The 19,615-nt window shown below is 39.1% G+C and overlaps 2 protein-coding genes across 4 annotated transcripts in view; one reads left to right on the top strand and one right to left on the bottom strand.

The window, feature by feature from the left end:
• Positions 1-3: 3 nt before the first annotated feature.
• MRS2 (magnesium transporter MRS2) lies at positions 4-14,319 on the top strand (the record flags this gene model as incomplete). Its single annotated transcript, XM_010708294.2, has 10 exons — positions 4-153; positions 1,253-1,289; positions 1,868-1,980; positions 2,327-2,500; positions 3,056-3,186; positions 3,875-3,991; positions 6,736-6,888; positions 7,761-7,878; positions 8,658-8,771; positions 9,691-14,319. Coding segments are annotated over 10 exons (1,218 nt in total), but the record flags the coding sequence as incomplete, so codon positions are not given.
• A 97-nt stretch (positions 14,320-14,416) lies between these two features.
• GPLD1 (glycosylphosphatidylinositol specific phospholipase D1) overlaps positions 14,417-19,615 on the bottom strand; it is a 21,982-nt gene continuing 16,783 nt past the window's right edge. Inside the window, exons 16-23 of one of the 3 annotated variants that reach the window (XM_019613703.2) lie at positions 18,978-19,119; positions 17,876-17,975; positions 17,694-17,787; positions 16,990-17,166; positions 16,485-16,645; positions 15,712-15,738; positions 15,583-15,632; positions 14,417-15,054 (exon numbers count right to left, since the gene is read on the bottom strand). In XM_019613703.2, the coding sequence (XP_019469248.1) occupies positions 14,955-15,054; positions 15,583-15,632; positions 15,712-15,738; positions 16,485-16,645; positions 16,990-17,166; positions 17,694-17,787; positions 17,876-17,975; positions 18,978-19,119 (851 nt within the window). In that variant the 3' untranslated portion in view covers positions 14,417-14,954. Of the gene's footprint in view, positions 15,055-15,581; positions 15,633-15,711; positions 15,739-16,484; positions 16,646-16,989; positions 17,167-17,693; positions 17,788-17,875; positions 17,976-18,977; positions 19,120-19,615 lie in introns of all 3 variants that reach the window. The other 2 variants (XM_010708291.3, XM_010708293.3) reach the window with 2 other exon arrangements.

Below are 19,615 nucleotides of genomic sequence, written 5' to 3'. Positions count from 1 at the left end.
GCTGGTGAGCGGCGGCGGGTGAAGCAGGCTGTGCCGGGTTCCGGCAGTGCTGGCAGCGGAACGGCTTGTCTGTCTGCAGGTAAACTTTACCGGCATTTCACTACGGAAGCCTCTCAAGCCACCTTAGCCAGCGTATCTCCTGTGTTTGCAGTGGTAAGTACACTAGCAAAAGTACTGCGAGGTGCGGAAACGTTTGGGCAACGCGTTTAGGCGTAGGGTTTGGGTGGTCTGTTGGGTTGGATGGGATGGTCCTTGTGTCCCTTCCAGCTCAGGGCTTGGATGGGATGGTCCTTGTGTCCCTTCCAGCTCAGGGCTTGGATGGGATGGTCCTTGTGTCCCTTCCAGCTCAGTGCATTTCGTGGTTCTGTGATGTTCCGGTTGCTTTGAGCTGTTTTCTGATTTGAGGACCAGCTGTGGTTTCATCATGGAATTCCAAGAGAAAGTGTTTGCTGGAAGTTCTCTTGCCTTATTTGTCAAGTCAGATAAGCCCTTGAGAAGTACTGCCGTTATTGTTGAGGCTTATTGGTGGCTTTCACAAATGTTGTTCCTGTGCCACGTTAACTGTAAGCCTAACCAAAGGCTTGGGGACAAACAAGCTTCTCAAAATGAGACAGCTATTTTCAATTTGCATAGGCAAGGGCTCCTATGCAGTCATTCTGAGAGATACATGCATATGGATCCGTGTGGCTGTGTAATTTGTGTTGCAGCTGTGCTGGAGTGTGTGCTTAGGTGTGTTTTGGTCGTGGAAGTTTTATTTCTGAAGCCACTAATAAGGAATTAAGCTGTGTGGCTTATAAGCAAAAGAACAAGCTATAATTAAGCTTTAATTTTTTCATTAAAATAATTTTGCCGGGAGGTAAAAGTCTGAAATGAATAAGCTGAATGAGAAATGCTAAGAGGGATGCTAATTGAATGCAACGCTTGGCATAGACATAAGGCCTGGCTACCACATTTGTCTTTTTCTTTATTTATTAAATGTCACGTTTAATTTTTTTTAAAGCATCTCTTGCTATTTCCGTGAGTATAATAATCCAAAATGTAAGGTGCCCTTTTATGCTGAAGCATGTCTGATCCTCCGTAAATTGCCACCTTCCCAAGGTTTGCGTGTAAAGGTCCTCATACAAACTTGTTTTGTGCACAAACACAGTGCAATGTGTGGCTGCAAAGTCTTAGCTGAGATGAACAGTACAGAAAAATATAAAAAGTTAGTTATTCTTCATAGCGTATTTTCCCCTTTTTTCCACTCCTCTAGATGAAGCTTGACAAAGAGGGAAATGCTACCTTTTTTGGTGAGTTTTCATTGTGTTTTCTTTTTTTTCTTCTTTCTTCTTGCTTAAAACTCAGTTAAGTATCTGGGCTGGGTCGAAAATCACATTCAAGCTACTTCACTGTTTATTTTTTGGTGTGTTTCAGTGCTTCCTCTGTTTTGCTTCCTTCTGTAGATTTTCATAGCATCTTCATCATTTCAATATTTGTATATTTTTAATTAACATATTGAAAGTAATGCATATGATCCATCCTAGGAAGGTCATTCTTTGTTTTTCTGCTGTTTAACCAGCTTGCTACTTTCCTATTCCTTTTCTGCTGTTTCCCCCCCTATGGAATTACTTATGCTTTCACAAACCAACCACTTCGCTTCTGACGCCATATTAATGATTGTGGCATTCTTCTTTACTTACATCTATAATTTTTCTCTTTCCGCTCAAGATACAATTTTCTGAACTTCATAAAAATAAATTTCATTGAGGAATCAGTGGGATGAAAACGGTTTTAAAGATTGCACAGCTTTTTTTTGTTTTGTGGGACTAACAGATTAAAATGCAATTTCAGGGCATACATGCTTCATATAAAACTATTTTTATGACAGAGAAGAAGAAGACAGAATTATACCAGGAACTGGGTCTTCAAGCTCGAGATCTAAGATTTCAGCACCTTATGAGCATTGCAACTAGGAACAACAGGATCATCATGAGAATGGAGGTAATGATTTCTCTGTAACCCAGCGTAAACTTGAACCATCTTAGCTTTGCTTTGCATATCCTTATGCAATTCTTTTTGTAGCAGCTTTCTGTGATGTGTAATCCAACAGCAAATGTGTCTTTGGAGCTCTGCCTCCTTGACCGTACCCCATCAGTGCAGAGTTGATTTGAACAATCTGGAGTGCACTGGGAGCTCGCTGTTAGTGAGATTCTGTTATTTCTCTGCCTGAAAAGGTGTTCGAAGAGTGCCTTTATCTAAGTCTAGATTACATAATAAGGAGACTTGAAATCTTCAGTAGGGTTTTTTTTTTTCCCCAAACTTCTACATGTATTCTTTTTTTTTTCAGTTCTTGAAGGCTGTCATAACACCGGAGTTTCTTCTAATACTCGATTATCGTAATTTAAATCTGGAACATTGGCTCTTCAATGAACTAACATCTCAGCTGTCTGGGGAAGGTCAACTAGTTACATATTCCCTGCCCTTTGAATTCCGAGCCATAGAAGCAATACTGCAGTACCGGGTGAGCTATCTGCATTTTAAGTTGTGTTGAAGCTTTTGCTTCATAGGAAAGACGTTGATTTTCTTCTTATGTTAATATTTATACATCTTTAATTCTGTATGTATTCCATGCTTATTGTAGGTCACTGGGGGTGTTGTGTTTTTTAGGGTTTTGTATATTTCCATTTCCTCCTCTAAAAAGTGCTAATTGAAAAGTTCATTGAGGGAGCAACTTGGACATGGATGCAATAGCTTCGTCATGGCGTGGAAAAACAAAGAGCTAATTAGAGTACCTTTCTAAGGACGTGCTATAGTTGAAATAGAATGTTATGCAGAAGCACTGAGGGCTCCTTGGGCAATGAGTTCAAGCTACCTTTAGAATCTATGCTAGCTAACAGTAATGTGGTATTTCTAGATAAAACTGCAAGTGAAATCCGTGCAGCAAGTATTGCCTTTGAAAGTAGATTGTATTAATTGCCAATTACTGTGAATTCTGTGTTTAGACAGTTGAGCCAGTTGCCCAAGCCACTCTAAAGGGATTGCTTTAATTCTTATGAAGGATCATGTTGTTATCTAGATCAGCAGACTGCAAGGGAGACTTAATACTTTGCAGCCTCAGATCCTTGAGACACTGGAAGCTCTAGTGGACCCCAAGCTTTTGTCTGTGGATAGGAGTAAACTCCACATTCTCCTGCAAAATGGCAAGAGGTAAATAAGCTATGCAGAGATTAGAAGGTGACCATAGAAAATGATATGCAAAATATTAGAAAAATGATATCTATTATGAATTTCATAGCTTACTGTAATGCTGTGGTGTGCATCTTGTAAATGTGAAAAACGATATAGGAAATACTTAGTGATATGGGGAAAAACAGGAAATCTATTCTGGTTTGTCAGAAATACAGTCGAGCTTCTTAAGTAACACACCTAATACAACAAAATAAAGTTTAAGAGAACAAAATAACACCTAATAAAACAAAATGGCATTGTAACCCCCATAGTGTAAAACCAGCTAGCCATTCGTTCTGTGCTTTATGGTTACTAATACTAGTTCACTGGTATCTTTAAGAATTAGCAATTTTTATTTATGTGTGGTCAGTGCAAATATCCACTTCCTACTTGCTCACAGAGTGCTCTTTTTTTTTTTTTCTTTTAAATATATTGGGGAAAAAACAGCTGAATCTCTTTCAGCTGTGTTTGTAGCTCTCTGGTTCTCAGATCGCTGCCACTGCTGAACGTATGGTCTCTAAAAAGTCTTTTAGAGCAGCTCTAAACCATCCAAAGAACTCTTCCCTGAGTATTCAGACTGGCAAGGGTGCTGTCAGACTCTTCTAAAAATGACCTCTGTGTGTTGGTGCCAGTGGGATTACTGACCTTCTGCCCATTCTTTCTTCAGCTTATCAGAACTGGAAACAGACCTTAAAGTTTTCAAAGAAACAATTCTGGAGATCTTAGATGAAGAAGAATTAATTGAAGAGCTCTGTCTGTCTAAATGGACTGATCCACAAGTATTGTATGTATATTATGAAACCAGATAGTTTTGAAAAAGTGTGCTTTGCTTAAGGAGAACTTGAATAGTGATCTGAATGTTCACCTACCAAAAAAAAAAAAAAAGAAAAGAAAAAAACTTCTTTATTTTCTTCAAGCCCTAATGTTTGCCAATTCACAAATGGTTATCCACCATTTTGGAAAAGAGCTGCAGTAGCATAGTTTCAAATAGCTCGTGACATAGCAGGCCAGTCCATCCAGTATGTGGGATGTGGGCAGGATGGCAGAAGAAGAAAAAGCAGATTTTATTTTTCAGTACAAATGAACGAGTTCTGAGAGAATTGTCTTTGATTTCACCAACAAAACAAAGCTTTTAAACAAGTTTTTAAAACTTGTCTTGAGCAGGTCAGTTCTTTTGTTAGGAGGGTTCTGAACACCTTGCTTGCAGCTTATTGCTCATTAGCAGAACTTGCATGAGGGAAGCCTCAGGGTGATCTTGATGATTGTGTAAATGCACCTAAGAGCAGCATCTCAGGAAAAATGCACACACACAGTTTGCACCCTCTCAAGTCCTCATGAAGGATGACACAGATCAGCAGCAGCACGAGTCGCTTTAACAAAAACTGAAAAGGAAGAAGACAGCGTGTGTCAGATTCCACTGTTATGGGCTGAACAGTTTTTAGATCTTGAACGTAGACATTATCTTTTTAAGTAGACAATGAAAAATACCTTTCACGTCCTTGGAGAAACTGCTGAATAATGCTTCTGCCTAACCACATTGCATGTGGATATATTGATACTGTTCACACAGTACTGTGTGAGATCAGGAAAGTTTCTTGCCCTGCAGAGCTTAGTCTAAACGTGCGATAGAAAACTGGAAGTGGGATGTGTTTTGCACTTGTGATGCATCTGCTGGAATGGCTCTGAATTCCAGGCTGTTCCTAAGTCTTTGTCTTGCCTTTTGCTATCAGCCCTTGTTTGGCCTTCATATGACTATCTCATAGTCAAAATGTGTAGGGAACACCAAGAAGAGATACTAAGGTCACCTTGCACTCTCAAGTAAGGAGAAAGGTGAAGTACTTTCTGCAAGATGTGGCCACTGAATGAGTCTACAAGAGGTGATGTGAGGTTGTGAAGAGTGCTGGAGCCATGCAGCAGGATGTTGTGAGACAGTTCATGCATAAGGCACACTTGCAAATACTGTCCAGAACAGTGTCTCTGCATGCAGCCTGGCAGTGTGTGGACAGCTCTTTTGACCCCAGGACAGAAAGGATTTGTGATCTGTGATGAAATCAAGAAGCTTATCTGAGGAGGTCTGAAGGAACATGCATAGTAGGCATGTTGGTGCCATCAGAGGTCATTTGCAACAGGAATGATGAGCTGAGCCCAGAAGGAAAAGATGAGGCAAACATCTTACCTTTTTGTGAGGAACAGCAGTGTGTCAAAGATTTATGAGACAGGTGGAGTCTAATTTCTGAAAGCAGATCAGATGGCATTTGTTTTCAAGTTTTTATGGCTATTGTTTTCTTTTTTGCACACACAGATGAACCAGTATAAAGATACTCATCAAATAGGAGCTTGAAATGAATCTGTAATACAGCAGATAGTATTCTGAGGCTTTCAGATCCCCAACCTAGCTCCTCTGCATGAGATAAAAGACCCTCTAGTTCTGTAGGACTTTGCAATCAGCCTGGCTAACTTAAGATTTCTGCTTCTTAAGTGAGATACAAGGGGCCCTGTTAAAGGTCCCCAGGGAGCTTAAGTTGTTGATTCTTAAGATACACCACTGACTTTCTTGGAAAACCATTTCAGAGTGTCAACAATGCCAGAAAAAGATTGTTTAGGAAGTTTAGTCTCTTTAGAGAAAAGAAGCCATTCCACAAAGGTTAAAAAGAAGGTGAAATACCTTCCTGGCTTTTCTGCTAATTTCTGGTCTCATCTGGATCTTGGGTACCTGAGCTTTTGTTTACATGGTAAAGAATCCAGCACACCACCATAAACTTCTGTATCTGTTCTAGAGAAGGCTGCTGCCTTAGCATTCTAAACCATATGTGTCCAACTTGTTACTTTTATGTTTTTGTTGCCTTCTTTTTAAATATTTTAATAACAATAAAAAAGAAAAGAAAATGATATTGTGTTACTTATATACATTAACTACACTATATGTTTTGTATGTGGCCCAAGGCAGTTCCTATTCACTCAGTGTGGCCCAGATATGTCAGTAGGCTGGACTCCCATATCCTAGACCATACAGTAACATCAAAGTCACTCAGACTTCACTTAAGAGAGCAGCATCATTTACTTGACACTCACCTTTATAGGCAGCTTCATACAAGAATGTTGTGCAATAGTTACTACGTATAGCTAAAACAGTTTACAACTAAATTGTTTGAATGCATACCCAAATCACATCCTTTACCATTAACTTGCACCAAGAAATTATCTCCTTTCAAAAATGTCAGCGCTTCATAACTTTATATACGAAAAAGTTAGATTTCATGTTGTTGTACATGCCCTGAGCACATCAAATGCTAACTCAAAACAACTGACTGCCTGTACTGATCAGCTGATGGGAGGTGGGAAAGCATTTTATGCTGTACATGTTAGTGGAGGCTTCTTTCTCAGCTTAAAAATTTGGATTTTGAGGTCTGGTGTCAGATAGCACTTTTGACTGTTGCTCACAACTCTTTAATGGGTCTTATCTTAATGACTGATAATACACTCTGGTACAACACGTGTCTAACTAGAAAAATATGAATTATTTTTCAGTGAGGAGAGCACATCTGGGATTGACCATGCAGAAGAAATGGAGTTGCTGCTGGAGAACTATTACAGGCAGGCAGAAGATCTTGCGAATGAAGCTCGTGAGCTCAGAGTACTGATTGATGATTCAGAAAGTATAATATTTATCAACCTGGACAGGTTAGTTGTGCTGTCTGTTGGACTGACAAAAGCTGAACAGAACTTAAGGCTGCCTGTTCTTTCTCAAATCACTGCCGAAGGCTGGAGAATTCCATTTTTGTGAGGGTTTGAATGGACTCACAGTAAGCAGAACTGAAATTGATATTGAAATAAGAGTCTGTCTGGGCTACTCAGATGTGCAGTCCAAGTTGCATTATCACCTTAAGCAGTGATTCAAGAATGAATGATTCTATTTCTTTCTCTGTGTTACAGTGTTTACTACGTATTAGTTTTTAACTGATAAATAATTGTAGCTTGCATTTGGATGTGCATGCCACATTGTATCTGAGGTTAGTTTTTGATATCTTTCTCCTCTTTACTGAGGAGTTATCTGTAGAAATAATTGGTGGATGCTGCATCAGGAAGCCATGGAAATTCTTTATGGGTAGAGTTGAAAATGGAATTCCTCGGAACAGGCTTAACATTATAGTCTGCAACATTTACTTATTCTGCTTCTTTTTAAGCATATTAACTTGCAAAATAACAAAGCTTTTGTTGACTGTGAATACTCACATAAATTTCAGCCAACTGGTACTGAGGGAAAGAAAGAGTTCCTTGGAGTTTTACTGTTATTCTGTGCATGTACCTCTAAGAAGCAAGTGATGTCAGAAAGTATGCTGATGGTTACACAACTTTCTGTATTAGAGGTGTACTGATGCAGCAGTGTCAAAGTGGAAGCCTCCTTATACTTTCATTTCATGATTTGATGCTGTGCAGCTTAATTTCAGCATGTCTTTTTGTTGTTTATTTTTGATACGTGCTGTATGGAATTTAAGAATTTATGCAGCAGATAATTTCTGGATTCCCCTTACAGATATTTCTTCCTTCTTTAGCCACCGTAATGTGATGATGAGACTGAATTTGCAGCTGACTATGGGGACTTTCTCTCTTTCACTCTTTGGACTCATAGGAGTTGCATTTGGTATGAACTTGGAGTCATCTCTTGAAGAGGTAAGGAATGAGTGTTGCTTTTATCAGTGACATAAAATTCATTCCCTGCTTTTATAGTGCGTTTTACATTCAGTAAGACTCAATTTTTGCCACAGATAAAGCTCCAGATTTATGTCAGTGTGCAAAATAAGGTATTTTAAGACAGTAATTCATGTTAGTGCAGTCATGCACTGTTAGCAAATTATTTCATGGCTTGTAGCACCATATTACAGGCTTTTTTGTCTGTATCTAAGGAAAAGAAACAATAAAAGTATGTTTAAATACAGACTGACTATAAAACAGTGTTCAGGTTTCTTTAACAATTGCCTTTGCTTCTGAAGAGCCCAGCTTAGCCTTCCTGTCTGGCAAATAATCAAGGCATCCCATCACACCAGAGGGAAATGCTGTACTGTCAGTTACGTGGTTATTCCCAGACTGGGGATAGTATTTGCAATTGTATGAGCTGTTTGAAAAGAGATGTTAAAAAAACAACAGGAAAACTACAAAGACCTCTTCTTTTCCAAATACATTAAATAGAAATGGTTGAAATTCCAAACTCCAAAGTGAGGGAAGGAAAGCTGCATTGGATAATAAAAAAATACATTGGGTTGATTCCCAAATAGGTTTGCTATGAAACAGCCCTTCTTTGTTTTTTCCTTTTTTGTTTTGGCTATTTAGGATAGTTTACCACTTTCCTCACATAAAGGAGAAGAACACTGGTGGGAAGTGAGAGATTTTCTTTGGATAATTCTTTTTCTGAAGCGAGAATTATGTTACTAATGGTATCGTTCTGCTTTTAGGACCCCAGAATCTTTTGGCTGGTGACTGGGATTATGTTCCTGGGAAGTGGCCTGATATGGCGGCGTTTGCTTTCTTTTCTCGGGCGGCACCTGGAACCTTCATTACCTCCTCATGTATGTGTGGTTGCTTAGGATTTCTGCTTCAGAGTGTGTATGCAATTCATCTCTAAAGGAGGAAACGTGCGGTTGTGGTGGGGTGAATCATAGAGCTTGTGAGGAGTGAAGCTAGGTCTTTCTTCCTTGACTCGATGAAAAAGGTTCTCCCTGGTTGGAGTGAATGAGGTGGAAAGCCTAGTACTAGTGCAGTATATCTGAGCAGTAAGATATTGCAGGCTTTTGAGAGATTCCTTATTTACTTCTGTGTAGGAACCTGAGGGAAGCTGAGGATTATGGGAGAAGCAGCCATAACCTGCCTTCCCAGCTGCTGCAGCAGTCTCTTCTTAGTGGGGAACATAAGGGATGCTGCTCTCCTCCTCTCACCTCCATGCTAACACTGGATCTGTGATCCCTTTCTCATAAGAGATGAAGATAAAAGGAAGATAAGGACAAGTACTAGCTGCTACACCTTTCTGAAGGATGGTGCTGTGGTTCTGATGTCCCGATGCTTAGAAATTTGCAGTAGCTTTTCACATGCAAGGCAGCTGTCCTTGCCATTTGTGCTAATGGCATCACAGAGCCATATGTCACCAAGATGTATGAAGATTTCCAAGGAGGCAGTCATCAGAGAAAAAAAATAATTGTATGAGTAATTTTCCTTGTTCGCTATTCTTTGCTGCCAAAAGTTAGCAGACTGTATTGTCTGTCTATATTCTACTCTCTAATAATTGTGATTAGAGTATCAGTGGATTTGAAAGCATTGCTCAAAACCAACTGCAGTGTGTACTGTCTTGCAGAAATGTTCTGAAAGAACAGTATCTGTCACATCCCTACTGAAAATGGGAAGAAAAGCAGGATTCAGGCCTCTCTTGATTTCCTTCTCCTGCATATAGAGCAATTTCTCATGTAATCGTAGACTATTTTATATCTTGCTTAGGTTCCTGCAGTTTTGAAAAAATCCCAACCAGCAGCTCGAAGAGTGGAGATAAAGAACAGCCTTAAAGCAGAAACTTTTGGACTGAGCAGAAGCACACTGGCAAACCAATAGGAACAGCAGGAATGAAGAGATACTTATTGTTACAGTGTGAACTTTGGACACTTTCATTTGTTCTTTCTTCCTGAAAATGTTAAGAATTTATAAACTTGCTAATTTAATACATATTTTGTGCCAAAAACATATGGTGATTATTTTAATGCTCACACATAAAAAGAGGGAAACTGAAGTGAAAACAGTGACATGCTTGTCACAGCAGCCTTGCCTCCACCCCATGTACATTCTGTTAGATTTCTTTATCACACATTTACTTCAAACTTCTTTCCAACACTTCTTCATGTAACGGGTTTTCATAAAGAGCAGCATCCTCAGCTTAAGGATGACAGCAGTTAGCATTCATCAGTAAAGGTTCTCTGGTTCTGAGCTGCAGGTTTAGGAATCTGCCTTCAACTACCAAAGAAAAATCTACCCCCAAAGTGTCCTTTTTATTTATTTATTTATTTATTTTTAAAGCTTTGCTGAATGAAGTGATTTGATTTTTTTCACAAGCCAAAAGCACGTGTGCATCTTTGTAAAGCACTACTTCAAATTTGACAGTAGCCAGAAATAATACAGCTTATCTTAATTTAAGTGAGCTTTGAAACGTGACGGACTGTGGGTATTACTGAACAATTTAAGTCCAAACTGTGAGCACTCTTAACAAACTGAAAAGCAGGTCCATTAACAAAGTGTACTGTAGTTGTTATCTGCTGCTGTTTCAGTATGTGTGAGCGTAGCTTGTGTCCTCTGCTGGACTAAGAGAAAGTAAAATTCTTATTGTCACTATTTGTGTTTTTTCTTAGGATTCATCTTTGAGTCCTCTGAGGACATGGCTCTCTACTGGCTTGTGTCAGTCTGTAAAGGAAGTAGAAATATCTTTCCAAATCAGGTTGCTAACTGTCTAGGGTTTTGTTTGGGCTTTTGAACTTCAGTAACATATAAGGAAGAAAAAGCAGGATTCGAGCCTTCCTTCTTCTGCATATAGAGCAATTTCTCATGTAATCATAGGCTATTTTGTACCTTGCTTGTATATGTATAATACAATATGTATACAAGCTTGTATAATGTGTTGACTCCTTTTCCTGTGCACAACTACTTACAGCATAATCAAAGCACTGACTGACTGCTGTCCTCTTTATGGATATATACAAACTTTTAGTGGTTTTCATACCATCCAAGTAACTAAAATGCATTAATATGCAATAAAATTACTTAGAGATCACACACAGGAAAAAATAAAGCCAGGAGAATATATTGACTCCAGAATATATTGGTATCAGCAGTTTTTGTTTATAAAAGAAGGAAAAAAAATCTGCCCTTGTAAACACATGGCTTGTTTTGCCTCAGCACTATCCCTAGATCTGGTAGATAAGTATTGTGTTCAGTGCTCCCTGTTGCATCCAGTTACTGCTTCCATGAAGTGCAGATTTTGAAGTAACTCAGTTGCGTAGTTATTTTTCCTATTTGGTAAATAAGGTTCCCAAAATAGATGTCAGAACACATCAAGCTTATGTTTGCCTTGTCATTTTTATTATTTTTTTTTAAAGAGAACCTTCCAGAGAGAGAATTCTAAGAACATAAGTTGAGATGTGTTATGCTTGAAGTATGGCCTGTAGAAATCTGTGCTATTCCACTGACTTGTGTTAATCAAAAATAATACCTTGTGTTTGTCAAGGAGACAAGGAAGAGAAAATGGAGATGCACCTGTATCTATGGATTGTTGTTACTAATAGCATAACATATTGGTGCTCTAGTTTTTTGATAGGTAATATGCACACTGTTAACTTGCACTGTACAACGTTAATGTTAGCTGAAGGCAATAACAATAAAAGCACAATTCTAAGTTATCATGCTCATGGAATTTTACCTAAAAGCATAAAAAAGGGTTTCTGAATAGTTTCAGCCATGAGTGTGAAAGTATTTCCTAGAAGTTAATCAGTCTTGCATTACCTTCTTCTGAGGAGAACTCAGCTGAGCTACACCCTTAGTGTGGACCTCAACTGTGATGATAGAGAAAATCTTTCATATTGTCATCTACCAGTTCTTTTTGGCTTATAGCTGCCCTTCCTCCATGCTTACTATCTTGAAAGCAACTTTTGATGTCTTAGAATCCCTATCTTTATCACAGTATGCTAATAATGTAAATTACATGCTATTTCTTCTTGATTCTGTCAAGGAAAACCACAAACTTGACCAGTACAGAAGGTGACACAGTTACTCAACATACCTTATACAGCCAAAATTGGCTACCGAAATTTAGTCTTCTGCTCATTTTAGTCTCCAAAAAGTTTTCAGACTGGCTTACCTGTACTAGGTCAAGTGTTGCTGCTGCTCACAGTAGTTAATTTGCCCAGCATGACTGACTCAGACTGATTGGTTTGTAAGTCAAACCATCACAATGCTTACATTCCTGTGACAGTTGCACTCATCAGTCTCCTGCTGGCAGTACTGGCTCAGATGCTGCTGATGAACAGTCTAATTGCAGGCAAACTTTGTGAAATTGTAGAGTCAAGGACCTGAACTCCTTTGCTGAGCTGGTATAGTTGAGAAAACACAAATAGAAAAGAGAAAAAATGGCGTGTATTGCATGACTGTGGAAGGAAGAAGTTAAGCTGCAAGTCAGCAACAATAAAATATTTGCAGCCACTGGAGCCCATTGAGCTCTCCTGCACAGCAGCAGCAGCCTCTCAAGGCTACTCCTAGAGATTGAGAGATACCATAACCTGCATTTGATTTTTACAAGGTAAGCTACATTTCTATATGCATGCAACATTGATGTATATCAAGCTTAAGTGACATTTTGTGTACGTTAAGCTAGCTTAATTATTAGATGTGTATTAATTAGCAGAGTACTTGAATGCCATTAAATATTGATTAATAAGTCATTTTTGTTAACCTTACAAGAAGCTCAGATAATTCACTTGCAACAAAAATTGGCACAGCCAGGATGTGGGGGTGTAGTGGAAATGCTAAGTGCTGCTATTAGAGCAGTATCTATGAAGGATCTCTTGGACCTCAACAAGGCAACCTGAGAAATACCACTAGAACCATCCTGTGAGATGTCCTTCCATTGGATAATTTCTGGAAAACTGTGGGCAGAAATTGGTTCAGAGTGAAACGGTGAGTGTCCCTAACCAAAGGGGATTGTATTTTATCAGACCAAAATGAGGCAGATGACTTTTAGAGACCAGACCCTTGTAATGAACTCAATCACTAAACAAACTTTCTACTGCCACTAGAAAAACAGCCTGCATCCAGGCTAGGAATGAATGCACATGGAAATTACCCTATCCCTGTAGACCCTCAATCCATGAAACCACTGATATGGGGAGTGAAGCTATAGGCCCCAGCCTGGAGCCCAAGAGAAATGAAGCAAGAGGCCCAAGGACACAGCTGCTGCCAGGCTGAAGCCAACTTGAATTAACAAATATTTCATTAAAAAGTAGAACTTTTGGTCTGTGATTGGTTGACATAAAGAAGGCATAAGCCAAAGCAACAACAGGGAGGCAAAGTTGTTTAAAGCAATTTACGTTACACAGAAGCTCTTGGGTTAATTAGATCACTTGGTAGGCAACATCCTTTCTTGTCTACAATGTGCACTGGAATGAGCAGGAGAGAAGAAAGGGGTGAGACTCCATCCAATACCTTCTTGGAACTGAAGTGGTTTTGTACCAGTGCCTCTTGATAGAAAACATGGAGAAAAAACAATATTTAAATAATGGCACAAAACTGAGGAAGTCCTCCAAAGCCCTCCCCAGTGGAATTGCCTGAGTCTAGTGGAAGGGCTGATCTGTCAGAGCAGAGTCTCTTCAGCAGGGAAAGGGCATTAGCAGCACTGCATCTTCCTTTTACTATTCTGTTAGCTTCATCTCATCATCATTGTTGTTCTCACTGGTATGACAGAGATCATCACAAGTTTGATTAATTTCATGCAAACGCTGTTTTACATTTGTAAAAGGTTTTGCACTGGTTAATTCTTAGACAACAACAATCCCACGTGTTCCTCAGTAATATGTTGATGTAATAATTTGGAAGCACTCTCAATTGTGTCCCAGATCAATAGCTTCAATTCCTCTTCACTGATCTAAACTGTCTGGATTTTAAAACCAGTTCCGACTGTGGCAAAGTAGCTGCCTGAGAATGTATTATCTGCAAAATGCAACAGCCAGTGATGAGCAACTTGAAAAGGTGGTTGTAGTCCTGTGCCATGTCCAGGAGCAGTGGCAAGAAGGAGGTCAAGTAGATTGCAGGTTGGTCACACAAGTAAAACAGGCACCCCGACACCCCTTAGCAAAATTATAAGTTTCTAGGAAAGGCATAAGCTTTGGAGAAAAGCCTTTGTGTGAAGCACACCTTGGGTAGTCATACAGGACTGACCAAATGGAGCTATACCCAGGTCTACACCTGGACTTCCACAAACAAGGAGTAACGGAATGTGAAGCAAACCAAACAACCACCTACTCTCCAAACCCATGTGAATGATCATTTTAGACCTCTTAAGGAGGAACTGCAAACATTGCAGCCAAAAAAAAACAAGACCTGATTAGTATTTGGGCTGCCTGTCCAAAGAAATGAAACTTAACAATGGGATAACAGAGATGAGTCTCACATTTACATCCCAGTCAGCCCCTAAAGACAAATAGTAAATTTTTTATTTGGTACAGGACCTCAAATGTCAATAATCTCAAGTACAGATGCTCAAAGAACTTATGTTAAACATCACCAATGGAAAGTAAAAATAACAAGATTTAAATACAAAAGTACAATAGGCCCTGTAGGTAAAGGGGCTACAGGGGAGACAAAGATATCAAGGCATCAATTAGCAGTAATTTCAGAGAAGGAAAATGTGTTAGATTTTGATGTTTGCTTAATTATTAGTTGTGTAGTAAGCAATAGAGTGTTTGCTGCTAAACACTGATTAATAAATCCTTTTGGTTAACCTCACAACAAAAAGCTGTTTTGGTAATTCACTTGCGAAAATTTGCCATCGTTTATGATCAGTGAGCATCCCTCACTCCCTGGATACTGTGTGGGATGCTACCTAGCTATCTGTACCATGTATCTACTGAAGTTTGCTGTCATGTTTTTTTGTTGATTTGTTAGGGGTTAAGGAAAGTATCACAGATAGTACAGAGATTCTTCCTTAAAAGACCAGTTTTGCCCTGGTCTTAAAGACTACCAGGACTGTTCAGAGTGAGTAGACAAAAAGCCTTCCACCAAGTCGAGCTTTCGCTGAACTTCTCTCTGCTGCCACTACAACTTCTTTCTGTGGAGATGGATAGGGAAAAAGGGTCAGCAAAGTGCAACTGAAGGTGAAAGATAGCCTTAAGCTTCCCCAATGGAAACTAGATTTTGTTTTAGTATCATATAGACATGTTATGAGAAGAAATGGGAAAACCACCCAGCTGATCTGAACAGCATTTAACAAAACAATTTGATGAACAGACTTTATTTCATTTGAAAAATGCTGGAACTGGTCAAATCTCTTGTCAACATAAACTCTCAGCAGCAAGATCAACAGAAATATAGCTGAAGTTTAGCTTGGACTGATGCCATAGGAAAAGAGCACAAATGACTGGAAAACTACCTCACCTGCACTCATGCAGAAACCAGCAGCAATGTCTGTGTCTGTTGTTGGATTGTAAGTTCTAACCTAACTTAGATGCACTCACATTTCCAGGTGTTTCTTCATTGCATGGTTGAAGAGCACTGAGTAAGACCTGAGATGCTGACCCATACATATAAGTGAGGTAGACAGATGTAACAAAGCAACCAGAAGCAATTACTTTGCTCACCTTTTTTTCAGATTTCACAGTGATGACAGAACTTCCAAATCTTGATTGTTCCTGTAAAATAATGCTGCTTGTTACAATGCTGTTTTTAAAGTTTTCCATTTCTCACAGAGTTTGTTTTCCACTTACTCACCTCAGGAGAAATGAGGACATACTGTGCCTGAATGGAAAAAAAAAAGAAAAAGCTAGTGGAGGGGACCACAGTAGGAGAGTAGAAGGCCAGTGCAATAGCCCTGGCTCCTAGACAGCAAAGAAACAGAATCACACAGTCGCAGGGGTTGGAAGGTACCTCTGGGGATCATCTACTCCAAACCCCCTGCTAAAGAAAGTTCCCTAATGTAGGTTGAACAGGAAAGCATCCAGGCAAGTTTTGAGTATCTCCAGAGAAGAGATCTCCAGAGAGACTCCACAACCTGTCTGGGCAACTCGTTTCAGTGCTCTGTCACCCTCACAGTAAAGTTATTTTTCATATTCATATGGAACTTCCTGTGTTCCTGTCTGTGCCAGTTGCTTTTTGTTCTGTCACTGGGCACTGTTGAAAAGAGTCTGGCCCTTTCCATTTGACTCCAATCCAGTAGATCTATAAGCAATGACAAGATCCCCTCTCAGTCTTCTCTAGACTCAACAGTGCCAGCTCTCTCAGCCATTCCTCGTAAGGAAGATGCTTCAGGCTTCTAATCATCTCTGTGGCCCTCTGGACTCTCTGGAGGTTCCCTGTCTTTCTTGAACTGAGGAGCCCAGAACTGGACTCAGTGCTTGAGAACAAACAGAAGCCAAATTACACAGATTCAGAAACAGAAGTAATTTTCATTTTTTTCTGAAACCAAGCCCAGTATTTGCATAGGATGTAATTAATTAGCTATCATTATGATCTTTCATCATGATTTCACCGTTATGTTTTCTTACCCAGTCCTCAGGACAGGGATATATCCATGATTTGCAGTGGTCTGTCACATTCCCTGAAGATGATTGATTTCCATTATAAATGTAAACACGGCCAGCTGTCCCACCAAGCAGTACTGTGGTGATATCATTAGTTCGCAGGGGGGATGTTACAATCATTTCATCTGCAAAAATTAAAAGAATGACAGAGCTTATCAAAAGTGAAATAATGCTGTATCACAACATGATAGTTTGAAATCAAAACATTTTAATTGGAATGGTGGTATTTAGAGGTATGTAATGGTTAAAATGGTTACAATGTTTCAATTTCTGTCTGAATTATTTGGGATTTTAGAGATGTCTCCTCAGGAGGCATGATGGAATATTTGTACAAGTATTGTACAAGTAACTGAGTAAGAAGACTGAGTAAGAAGGCTGCATTCAGCACTTGTATGAGAAGGTGTGTGACCAATCTTGCTGCTAAGCATAAAACATTTCAAATCTGCAATTTAGATTCATCTAGCTTTACCTAGTCCATCATTATCCAGGTCACTTAAGTATGTATCTCCTCCAAAACGAGAAAACCTTCTGTCCCCACTGAATGTACTGACCAAAGAAGGCTTGGTGCTGTCTGCCAGATCATATACCAGAGCTAGTCCAGCTTGGTGCAACACCGAGGAGAAAAATGAAATGCTAGATAGACTGTCTAGAAAACAACAACAAAGTAACTTGATCATCAGACATAAAAATTCATGGTTAGTACTTAAAACACCTTGACAGCAATAATAATGGCATTACACAAAATGAACCAAACTAAAAAAATGTATGAACCACCCACCAGATAATATATGGCAGTAATGCTTGTTAGCATAGAAACAATCTCTTAGCAAAAGCAACAGGTAAAAGTACATTCTAAGGACAGATATTAGAGCTCCACATTTTGATTAATGTATTTCCTTACTATCTAATTCCAGAGTAAGCACAGAATACTATGTTTTAATTCCAAGAAACGTGCAGCCTCCTTGGAAATCACTGCTACATAAATAATGCAACAGAAGAAAAAAATGCAAGTCACCTGTAAGTGATGACAGTGATTGTTTCTATATTTTTAAAATACTTTACACTATATTGGCAATTAAAATTTCCCTTCTCTAATTTTTGTTTTTGCCCTTCACTCACACAGAAACAGACATCCCAAAGCAGAAATGCCTTGCAGTTTTCAGAATGACATACCTGTAGTAGGTGCACCCACCACCAAAACTGTCCTGGTGATCCCAGCCACAGACATCACACCACTGGCCAGTGACAAACCCATTCTGCCCATTGCCTGTTAGATTTTAAAAACACTTATTTCCACAGAATGTCAAGCTATTTCCAATTATTTGTAAAGCAGTATCCCATGGAGAGAGCCCTACCTTGTTTCCAGTTATTGTAAACCAGTGCTTTGTGCTTGGTGGCTTATATCCATATACTTTCCCGACACTTTGTCTGACATCCGATGAGGAGGGATTGCACCTTGAATTAGAATTTAAAGTGCTCAGATTCAGCTGTCTATTCATCTTAAAACATTTTCCACGTTTAGTTTGGAATAACGATGGCAGCAAATCTATCTTAGAAGTTCCCATTTAGAAATTTATTTTAGTAATTCTCATGTTCTAACAAATTTTAAGATAATTTCGGCACAGACTTTGTCTTACCCTCCACTTCTTTAACACTCAAAATATTTTTGTGTTTGATCTGCTTTTGAGAACATCTCAAAGTAAGTGCTATCTGTAGACAGATCTACTTGTTGTCCCCTCCCCTCCCACCAAAAAAATCAGTTTTGGTTTCAGCTGGGATAGAGTTGTTTTCTTCAGAGTGTCTGGTATGATGCTATGTTTTGGTTTGAAGTGAAAAAACAATGTTGATAACACATCTATACAGAGCCAAGGCCATTCGCAATGAAGGCCCCAAGGACCTGGGAGAAAACAGAATTAGGGCAGCTGACTTAAACTGGTCAAGGGAGTATTCCATACCATGTGGCATCAAGCAGAAGGAGTTTTGTAGGAGGTGGGAGAGCATCTTCTACTGCTCAGAGGACTAGCTGGGCATTGGTAGGGGGTGGTGAGAAATTACATGTGCATTGTTTGTTATATACAGTCACATATATGAAGTCTTATATAGTCATAACTATTTTTCTTTATCTTAGTAATTAGTTTTATCTCAAGCCATGAGTTTTACTTAGCTGGGTTTTTTTATTCTGTTCCCCATCACACTGGGAAGGGGGAGAATGAATGAACAACTCTGGTGCTGAGCCACCTGCCAGGCTCAACCACAATAAAACCCCACAAATTTTTAAGTGTCTCTAAAAAACAAAGTCCTTGCACTGTAATATACATGAAGGAGGGCAAAGACATAAAATACAAACAAAAATACTCTAAAGACGACAAAGAAGAAACTTCCTGAAAAGCAGGAAGTCTCATCTATCACAAATCCTAACAGAACAGAGGAGTAACAAAGCAGTGGTTTGTAACACACTTAACACAATTCTTCCATGTAGGGCTACCAATCAGCAGTAATGTTGCATTCTCCAGTTGACAGCTATGAAGAGAAAATCCAAACCAAGCATAGTTTTCTTCCCCATTCACCATCCAGTTGGCATCTTCTACAGACAGGAGTCCTGACAGACCAGAAAAATACAAATTAAATTTTGTAACCTGGCATACAAAATTCTATTAGCAATCATCTACTGACAAACTCATGCTATGGTGAGAAATTTCTATTAGTATTACTACCATCAATGATATGACACCAGTTACTGTGAACTTCACTGCAGAGCAATGCTAAATCTGCAACTGTAGTCTTTCATCAAAGCCTTTGTTCAAAGCAGCCTACTTGTAAAGCATCACGATAGCTTACATGAAGTACATGACAGCTATCAGTCAAGCCTGCCCTGAACTGATGAGTCCTTAGGGATAAGAAAAAGCTAAAACTATTTATTGGAACTTGTAATTCTTCAAGGTTGGTGGAGGAGCATTAAATAATTCTGGCTTTAAGTTATCAAATCATTCAATCAGTGTTTTGGTTAAAAAAAAAAAGTCACTGATGTTTTAAAATGTAAAATGCATTTCAGTTGTGGTTTTCAATTTTAGATAAAGTAGAATAAGCTAAAAAAA

The sequence above is a fragment of the Meleagris gallopavo genome, chromosome 3, assembly GCF_000146605.3.
Source record: "Meleagris gallopavo isolate NT-WF06-2002-E0010 breed Aviagen turkey brand Nicholas breeding stock chromosome 3, Turkey_5.1, whole genome shotgun sequence".
NCBI lineage: Eukaryota > Metazoa > Chordata > Aves > Galliformes > Phasianidae > Meleagris > Meleagris gallopavo.
Note: the sequence above shows the minus strand (reverse complement) of the source record. Positions and strands in the feature narration are given on the sequence as shown.